Here is a 9765-nt window from a genome sequence, read left to right on the forward strand (position 1 = left end):
CCGCACCTAAACACCCATACGCGCTCCTTCGCACGGGATGTCCGAATTGATAATAATTGTCCCGTTAGGAGAGGAAAGTGAGCCACTGAGAATGTATTTTCAAGGCGGCGCAACGCTGATAACTACAGGACAATGATAATATCAAACTTGGAATGAGGATCACCGTGATATCACTGCAACAGCTATTCTGCAATCTACGTAAATATGGCATTACAACGCGCCCTTGTGGCCATCGTCCTGGATCTTGAGGACTTGTTGGATATTTCCCGGCTGTACTCTCTCCCACTGGCTTCCAAGGCCCTTCTCCCTCTCCCGCTGATCCTCGCGCCGGAACCATTCCTCCACGGTTCTAATCCGGCCAGGATGGATTTTGTCGAGTAAGGCGTAGTCCTTCCTGTACACGCCGTTGTTGTCAGGAGAATACCGAAAGAGATTCCACCAGCCCGTGAAGTTCTGGCGGAAGTTCATCGTAGCCGGATCGCTTGGGTCGGCATTGTAGCCAGCAGGCAGCTCGGCCAAGGCCTGGCCGGAGAAATACTCGTCGAAGCTGACGTCGACATAGCGAGCCTTCTTCCCGGTAACATTTTCGAACGCGGCCGCAAGCTCCGTGTTAAGTGGTGTGACTTATCACGATGTCAAGGTTCATCCCGTGGGCGCTCTCGTGGTTCTCAAACAGCCACTTGACGTAGTGGCCACACTCTTCCAGAGCAACTTGCGGTATAGCGCCGTCTCCCAGCGGCACCTTCCATGTCACGACGCCGTCTTCCACGGTAGGGGAAAGCGGCGTCTCGGCGCCGATCGTCATCTCCGTGTACGGGCCTGTCGAGAAGAGAGCCGCGCTCATGCCGTGTTTCCGGCGGACCTCGACGTTCTGGCTGAGTATGAATTCGGCGACGCGGCCCTTTGCGTCAATATGGCCGCATCGGAATTCGGGCCGGAATCCAGATACCTTGTATGAGTAGACAAGGCTGCTGAAGACAAAGAATTTTACGCCTTCCTCGATTGCAAGCTTGTATGCCCGCATTGACCTGTAAATCTCGGTCTTTTCTCCACAATTGAGGCCGTCAATGTTCACGAAGGCGCCCTGATTGAGCTCAGTACTGCGGATGATGATAATGCCCCGGCGGCGCGTCTCAGGAACGGATCCACAAGCGAAGTCTTCGACGAGGGGAGCTCTCGCTCCTGTCTCATGGATGGTTCACACAACTGGGACGATCCTAAGGTGCAATTTATACACCGCTCCGTCCCTGAAACTTGTGGAAAGAAGAGGTATGGAATACAATTCGTGCCCAGACGGACCACCTAGGTTTCAATCCATTGGTCGCAACCCTGCGAAGTCTGGTCATGCAGGCCAAAAAATGTCCGTATGGATACCAGTTCAAAGAAACCCGAGCTGGGAACATCGAGCCGTGGCACTTGGTGGGCGTCGCGCTCGAAGTCGCATACCATCTGGAACAAGGGCAAGGAACAGAGCAGATGGACTTGTTGGACGCTTTGGAAACAACGCTGACTACAAGATGTGGACCGGAATGGTGCGATACATACTTCGAGGACTATTTCAAAAAGGTTCCATGGCACGACCATTTTTTCGCGTTCACTGTTCGTCATGGCTTGTGGCGCTGCGTCCAGGCTCGACTTCAGACACGCGGTCGGGAATCCACGCAGAAACGTGGCCGACCACTTGAGCATTGCTGGACTATGCTTGCAGGCCAACACCAGAATGTGATCATTGGCGGAGAGGCACAGACGTGCGAATCGTGGAGGCTCTTTTGAAAAATGGTGCCGATCCCAACCTCAAGTTCAACGGATTCACTCCCTGGCAAAAATGCTTGGTACACGGCATGGGGCTATGTTCCAGTGAGCCAGTTGCTACCGGTTCTTGACATTTTGCTAGAGTACGGCGCAGACTCGAACGCCTACGTCGAAAACAACGTCAGGCTGTCCAAACGCAAATGGCAAAAGAGTCGCCATACAGTGCTTCTGGTAGCTTCTGATGACCCTGGCTCTTATGCTGACTGTGGCTCTGATGATGACAGTGGCTATTATGCAGAAACGCGAGCTGAGCAAGAGAGACTGGACAAATTCATCGGAGTGTTGAAAAAGAGAGGCGGAAAGACCAAGGAGTGGAGGGAGGAGACTAAGGTTTTTGTGCGCCATGCGATTTTGGGCGGTCTTCAAGCACAGAAGTTGTGCACAATACTCTAAATAGGCTTGACGGTATGAATCTTCTCTGGCGGGCAATATGTTCATTCCTAGCCAACCGTGAACCGCGATCAAGGACCTCCTCTAGATACCCTGGGGTAGGTATAATGCTCACCCTCTGACAACCAAGCGAGGATAGACAAGGATTGCTTATCTCGTCCTATCTTATCGATCTATGCCCAATCATATCGAGCCTCCAGACCCACCAAGCTAGCGGGGCTTGCCTTACCGCTTGCTGTTTTCAGAGCTTCTTCCCTTCGCCGCCAAAATTTCCACCAGCAGAATCTCGAGAAAGTCAACCCCGACTCGAACCAGCCGGACGAGCACCTCGAGACATTGTAACCGCGTCGAGCACATCCAAGCCTGTCTTGGTAGGCAATTACCGCCATGGGTCGCCGGCCTAACCAGGTGATCCAGCAGTACTTCCAGCGGGGACCTAAGCTGGCAGACAATTCCAATAGGTGAGCACCGCTGCCCGTGCCCTCGCGATCTCCTCGAGCACTCACCGCCGACGCCTGAGGTCTACCATTTGGGGCCTCTTGGCCTCGGCACTTACAACCTGGCTCCTCGAGTATATCGACTGACTGTTATGCCTACAGATATCCCCAGACTTGCAAACTCTGCGGCGAAAACTTCCCCAAGGGCCGAATCGACAGCCTGACCACCCATTTGACGAAGCGATGCCCCGCCATATCCGAACAAGACCGCATTAATGCCTGCCTCATGCTTAATGGCATCTCAGCATCTCGGACCCCTCGAACGCTGCAAGCCCGGCAGCAGCAGCAACAAGTCCAGCAGCATTCAGGCCCGCAGTTAGAGCTTCCCTTGATGCAGCCTCATCAGAATTGGACACCGTTGGAGACTCTGGCAGAGGTATCTAGGAGGCAAATCGACCACCTGAACGAGTACGGAGGCGAACAACCCCATACACAACATGGGGCGCACGAACCTTTCCCGGGTGCTTTTGCCTTGTCAGGCTCCACTGCACTTGAGCGTGCCGAGATTCAGGAACAGTTCACCGTAGATGACCATTCGTCCCCATATAACGAGCATCAGCCATCTGAAGGGCCAGGTGCGTGTACCCTGAAAATGCTCACAGAAGCTTTACGTGACAGAATCTGACATTGTTTACAGCTAAGGAAGGCCCGGGTGGCCAACCGAGCATGACAGAGCACATCCAGGATCCACATGAGCACAGCACAACGCCCACTGAAACTCCCAATTTGACTGTCGCTGCGGCGGCAACCGCCAGGCTGAACAATGCAATGTTGGACCCTACACTATTCCTCAATCACAACCTCGGCGAAGATCTCGCAAGGGCTATAGAGACTGTCCAGGATACGGAAGCCGCTCCAGGCCCTGCACCAGTCGCCGTTGCTTCCGAAGAACACGCCCCGCCTGCGACCCCCGATCATGTCTCACCACCTCCAGCACCTGCTCCACCTCCAGCTTCGCAGCCTGGATCGCAGCAACCCTGGGGTGAGATCACGTACATGGCGAGCACACCACTTGCCCCGCCATCTGCCGCCAACCATCCATTGCACGGAGTTCCCATGTCTAGCAGATCGGTTTTCCGGGTGGATCAGAATGGCTCAAAGTCAAGACATTCCCGGGCGCGCTTCGATGAGCAGCGCAGAAAAGAGGTTCAGCAGGTTCGGAAGATTGGTGCATGCATCCGCTGCAGGATTTTAAGGAAGACCTGCTCCCAAGGCGATCCTTGTGACACCTGCCGCAAGGTGCTCTCCCCCAGGATTTGGCGATCTGGGTGTGTCCGCACAAAGTTCACTGATGAACTCAATCTCTACGATGCTGGCGTCCAGATCGTACATTCGCAAAAGCAGATCAATGGTTTCAAGTCGACACTGAACTTGGACCATCCTCCTGTGGTGCTCGAAGCCTCGCATTTCCCGGGAGAGGGTTCCGCGATCCTGGTCGAGACTCTCCGCGGGACCAAGCCCAAGGAGCCAGGCGCTGAACTTGCGGAAGACGAGCGCTGGGCAACGCCACAGATCGTGATGATCAATGACCAAGAGGAACTGTCTGGCAAAATGGAGGCTTATGTCAGAGATCAGCTGCCTGTATTTGCGCAAAAGGAGCGGGCGTCATTCTCACGCATCACTGTGGAGACAGCTCTCCAGATTGCCCGCGATGCCGACGATAGAAATCTGAGGCTGGCGCTTGAACTCTGGGGATTCGTGGAAGTGATCGACCGGGAGCTTAAGTGGAATCTCGAAATTTGTCCGTCCCCGGTCGCTCAACTTGCGGGAAAGTCTATCACACAGGAAACCGACGCGGAGCTCTACAAGACTATATGCCTGCAGTTGACAGCCGCTGCGGAACGGAAAGCGTCGACTACCAGCAAGAATCTGCTGACACATATGCAACGGGACCTGCAAGATGCGAGGACCAGGATTGGTCACGGCATGTTTTTCACTATACTGGTCCTGCTTATCTGTGTTGAGAAGTCGACTTGGGCGTTCAAGGCCTGGGAGGAGATGAGTAAGACCATCAACTGCTGGCCTTTGGAGAGACTTCCAAGTGACTATACCCAGCAAGGTTACAGAATATCCGAACTGTTAGGCATGCTGTTGGGCATTCGACGAGCTCTGCCAAAGACAGCAGTTCGAGAGAGCGACGGGGTTCTAATTGTCGAGGACCAAGATCCCGTTCTGCAGTCTTACTTTGAACGCATCAATTTGAGAGGTGAGCATGGCCCTCGGCCCTCGGGCTTCTTCTGGCTTTGTGCTAACAATAATTCCAGCTGCCGATGTCGTCGCACAACAACAACATGCTCCATTCTCTGCCCTGGACTCGCGTACACTCGAGCTTCATCTTTGCTCAAACTTGCTGTTGCCTTACCAAGAGGCCCATCCTGCCTCACATCAAGATCAGGGAATTGGAGGCCAGGGAAGCAGCCACGTCCCAGAACATAGCTACACTCACGAGCCCAGCCCCGGAACCCCTTCGTCGGCTCCAGTACCTGCGCTTTCTGAGACGCCCGGGTTTTCTGGAGCCTAAATGATACTAAAGTGAACGATGATGCTCGGCCAGCAGTCTCCAACCAGACCCAGACGGCCTGATATTGCTCGATTCGCTATTTTTACGGCCGGCATCGACGACGACGACGACGACTCGCAAACCCCATAGCACGACCGACCGCGAGGCGTTATGGCAATGGGAGTTATGGATACAGAAAATTGATAGACGGATCGTCTGGCCCTTCTTATAAGAGATCCGTCTCAGGCGGAAATGCTCCAGATGCCTCCCCCGATTTTATCGTACGGTAAACCATGGCTTCGGAACTCTTTTTGGCGAAACGGAATACCCTGGAGTCTACTCGGCGTTATAGACCTCAAACAGTCCAGAAAAGGCTTGTGTATGACCAAAATTGACAGAAACGTTTTTATTCCTTGCCTAAATTGTCACTCGTGGTTTGCGCCCCTCTTGTGTGACAGCTTTAGAACAGTCAGCCGGCTGCACCGCCCCGTGCTCGAGGTTTCGTACTAGACGGCCATCATCAGCGCCGCTCACAAGGAAGTCTGTCTAATCGTGCTACAGGAAGTCCATGACGGTAACAAGGATACGAGACGTAGTTCCAAAAGGGGCGGCGGTGGTGGCCCCCCGGGGGAAAGGGGTGGGGTTTGTCGCGCCAGCGAGAGAAAGCGGCTTGCACATGCAGAATCGTACGCAGGGTCAGAGTCGAGTCACTCGAGGCCATCTGCTCACCCGGGAGCAGCGCGGAGGCTCTCGCGCCAGCACGTCTCAATATCCATCGAAAAGAACACAGGCGGAAATCAATTCTCCCCATGTATACGTCTAGACGCCTTGCCATGCCACACGTGTCCCGATGCCGGGCCCGAGAAGGCCGCACCCATGTATGTATAGTCGCTACACCAAAAAGAGAAAACAAAAGAATAGCAAATAAGCCAGCCAGAGCCTCATTTATGATAAAAGAAAAAGAACGCAACGTCCAGGGTATCAAAAGCCTCAACACAACAACACAAGACACAAATCTTATACCTGCTGGCATGCTCATGCTCGCCACCGCCACCGCTGCCCTTGGTCAGGAGAAGAACTCATCCTGCGCCTTGTCCCACGGGTTCCGGTGGAACTCCTCGTCCGCGCCGTCTATGGCCGCGAACGTCGGGGTGGCCGTCGGCGAGGCCTCCTCCTCCTCGTGCGCCTCTTCCCAGGCGCGAGAGCCCTCGGCCAGCGGGCCCTCGTTCTCAACATTCTTGACCCGTCCATCGTAGCCAATACGTTCGGCCGCCTCGAGGTACTCCTCCGTGACCGTGGTGTAGTCCTCGTTGGCGGTGCCGAAACCCGACGGGGCGGTCTCGTCCTGGTGCGGGAGGGGCTCCTCCGTGGCCCTGTCCCGGTGCTGATGGTGGTCGGGGGAGTGGATGATGCCGGACGTGGGGATCGATTCCTTGCGCTTGCCCTTCTTTTTGGTCTTGGACTTGATTAGATCTGCGCTGGGCGGTCTTGAGCCTTGAGACGGGCGGGTGATTGATGGCGATGATGACGACGATCTCGGCTCGACGTTGGGTATCCGGGCAAAACTGGGTTGAGGGGTTGTCCAGAGATCTCGGGAGGGTTTGTTGGCAGTGATGACTGGGTACTAGGGGCATGTCAGTGTGTCTTTTGATCTAGGACGACTGAGGACAAATACTCACATTCCAGTCACCAAATTCCCATTTTCTTTGCCTTCTTGTACAGGTCTTCTTCACCTGGGTCGAGACTCGGCTCGTCGAAATCCAGCGTCCCATTCGTCCGCGACTGGGATCTTTCCCGACTCGACTCGCCGCCCTGCAATAGAGATGTGTGCTCGTTTATCTCGTGGGGATTCGGTAGCCAGTACTTCCCCCTGCCTCCTCTTTCGTACCGCATCCCCGCCTTCAACCTCGCCAGTCGCGACTTGGAGTCCTCGTGGGCCAGAATCTTGTCGTTGGAGTCGAACTGCCGGTACTTGTACTGGTCTCCGCTAAAGGTCTCCTTCGTGTCCTCGATTAAGTCTCGAGGACCAAAAGCATCTCGAACAGCGTACCAGACCGGAAGTCGCGCAGCAGACAGCCTGTTGTCGGCGTAATCGTGCCATGAAAACGCGTACCAGTGTGCAATAGCAAATATCGGCATCTCAATGCAGATCAGGGCGTCCTGGATGGCGGCCGCCAAATTGTCCTGGGTGTAGCCCTCAACATTGTCGGGGATCGCTCCCAGCCATACCAAAATAGACAGAGCGAAGCCTTGCCAGTAGGATGCGAAGATGATGAGCTTGATGCACAGGAATTTCGGCATAGGCCTGAAAGGCTTGAGGTCGTTGTGCATGCAAACCCAGAACAAGCCCAGCGAATACAGACTCAGCGTGACGCTGAGGTTGTAGATGATGCCGCTCCACAAGTAGCCGGAGCTGATGTCAATGTAGCCCTCCTTATATGTACCCGTGGCCTTCATCACAATGGCGGAGATACCCAAGATCGGCTTCAACCATGCGTATTGAAGAATGCCCCTCTTGATGGCCAGGAAGGTATAGGGGTCGGAGATGTCGACGGGCGAGAGGACGTGGTCCAGGGGCCACAGATGACTGACAGGGGCTCGGCCATGGGTCGTGATGATCAGGTTGCGCTCGCCGCCCAGATAGTTGATCAGGAGTTGGAAGAAGGTGTAGATGGTGAAGGCCTCGTACACGTCGCGGATCGGGTCGAGCCATTTGGCTGCTTCGAAGGATACGAGACTAACCCAGGAGGAGATGGAGATGGGCACCCTGGGAGTGCGGATCAGTCTTGGTGAGCGTCGTAGTGTATTCAGGGATGACGAGCTGTGGACTTACATGAGCAAGATGCGAACGACGTACCGCTGCAGAAGCGGTTTTCGGTAGTTCTTGCTAAGGCCATGTCAGTGTTGAGCCCCGACAGGACGCGCAGAGCTTGCTATGGCCTACGTTTGGAGCCATGTTGATCTGTCTGGGATGTTAGCTCAAGTATTCAAGGACTCGTGCGAGACGGAGGTCGGAAGGGCGTATTGGAGCATACACTATTGAGAAGAGGGTTGCAGATAGGGACGCGACACCAGCCACGACCGTGGTGGCGTAGGTGAGCTTCTGGCCAGTGCCTCCGGCCATGCTCCATGTGCTGGAGGTTTGGTGGAGAAAAGAAACGGAGATCAAGCAACAAGCAACAACCCTAAGAGGTCATCGCCGTCTTTGCCGGCGAGGATGGTGGAGGCAACAAAGTGACGAGGACACTACGTAGCCGTCGTCCCTCCTGACAGTGGCAGCGGGTCCAGCTAGTGCCTGCCGACGCGGAGGCAGGCCCATGCCAAGCCTGGAGCCACAGGGTCTTCCCCACTGATTGGACGGCTAGTTTTAGCGGCTACAACATGCGCATGACGTCTTGCAGGGCTGGAATACGCGTATTCAAATCACACTCCAGTGCAACATGGACTTGCGAGATTTTCATGGCCCGGCGGCTCGAGTCCCATTTGTGGCACACCCGACTTCCACCGGGCTCAAAGGGTTTTGGAAATTGCTTAACGGAACAAGGCATTATCATTTTGATTCGGAAGAAAAGGTGGAAGCAAGACATACAGTCCTCAAACATTCCAACACCATCTGTACAATGCCTATAGATTGCGTAGAGTCAGCACGTAATACCGACTCTTCCTCCCCAGAAGTCGTAAAGAAGGCTCGCTACAAGGGAAAGATTCAGCATCACCACACACATAATTTGCCGCTCATGAGTATGAAACTGTGTCACTACTTGGAAAAGCAACATGATCGTTTCGCACAGCCGTAATTTATAGCACCACGATGACTTAGATGCACAATGACTAGGCAGAGGTCCTTGCTGTGCAAAAACTCGTGCTTGCGTGTACCCGAGAGGTCGAAAGGATGCTCAAGTATCCACCTGTGCAGGCTCCTCAGGAACAACCGAGTATCGTCCTCGGCGGAATCTCCTATTCTGACACGGAAGTATTCCAAGCCCCGATTTTCTAATGGTTCGAGGTTGCTTGCTAGATTAATCTATCAGCAACCTCTTGGCGACATGTAGGGAATACCCACCGACAGACGGACATGAAAGGAGCTCGGTATCGCTTACAGCGTCGGGTGCCTCTTCAGACAATACACCGGCTTTGATCCGCTCAGCTCTTGCGCTGGCAACGATGTTTTTGGTATAAATTCAGTCAAGTTTCCAGTCGTCAAATTTCGTTTCTCCTGTTCTATCCAACCCAACTCATTCACAGGTCTCACTCTCGATTTTAGTCTCTCAAGCACCCAGCATTCGCTCAAACCTCAAAACGCAATTCCCTACCATCCTCGTCACCCTCGCATGCGCTGTTACCGCATTGGCTGCCCCTGCCATTGTCGAGAGACAATGCGATACTTCTGCATATCAGACTGACTGCGTCGCGTCCGGCCTTGTAAGTGACATATATATGTATATATATATATTGTCTCTGTGCTTCAACGAAAAGCTGGCCAGCCAATTAATGCTGTCGGTAGACATGGGGAGGCAATGACGACTGTTGGGGTGCTGCTCGTGTTTGCAACTGCAACTAAGCAAT

General features: G+C 54.2%; 3 protein-coding genes across 3 annotated transcripts; 2 read left to right on the forward strand and 1 right to left on the reverse strand.

The window, feature by feature from the left end:
• Window positions 1-210: 210 nt before the first annotated feature.
• Window positions 211-1689, reverse strand: INS49_007566 (uncharacterized protein; the record flags this gene model as incomplete). Its single annotated transcript, XM_043168329.1, has 3 exons — window positions 211-603; window positions 632-1084; window positions 1546-1689. 3 exons carry the CDS (start codon window positions 1687-1689, stop codon window positions 211-213), a joined length of 990 nt encoding a protein of 329 aa, XP_043016788.1.
• Window positions 1690-1776: 87 nt separating this feature from the next.
• INS49_007567 (uncharacterized protein) lies at window positions 1777-2205 on the forward strand (the record flags this gene model as incomplete). Its single annotated transcript, XM_043168330.1, has 1 exon — window positions 1777-2205. One exon carries the CDS (start codon window positions 1777-1779, stop codon window positions 2203-2205), a length of 429 nt encoding a protein of 142 aa, XP_043016789.1.
• Window positions 2206-2589: 384 nt separating this feature from the next.
• Window positions 2590-5220, forward strand: INS49_007568 (uncharacterized protein; the record flags this gene model as incomplete). Its single annotated transcript, XM_043168331.1, has 4 exons — window positions 2590-2663; window positions 2802-3274; window positions 3337-4905; window positions 4964-5220. 4 exons carry the CDS (start codon window positions 2590-2592, stop codon window positions 5218-5220), a joined length of 2373 nt encoding a protein of 790 aa, XP_043016790.1.
• Between the last annotated feature and the right edge of the window lie 4545 nt (window positions 5221-9765).

The sequence above is a fragment of the Diaporthe citri genome, assembly GCF_014595645.1.
Source record: "Diaporthe citri strain NFHF-8-4 chromosome Unknown scaffold_23, whole genome shotgun sequence".
Taxonomy (NCBI): Eukaryota; Fungi; Ascomycota; class Sordariomycetes; order Diaporthales; family Diaporthaceae; genus Diaporthe; species Diaporthe citri.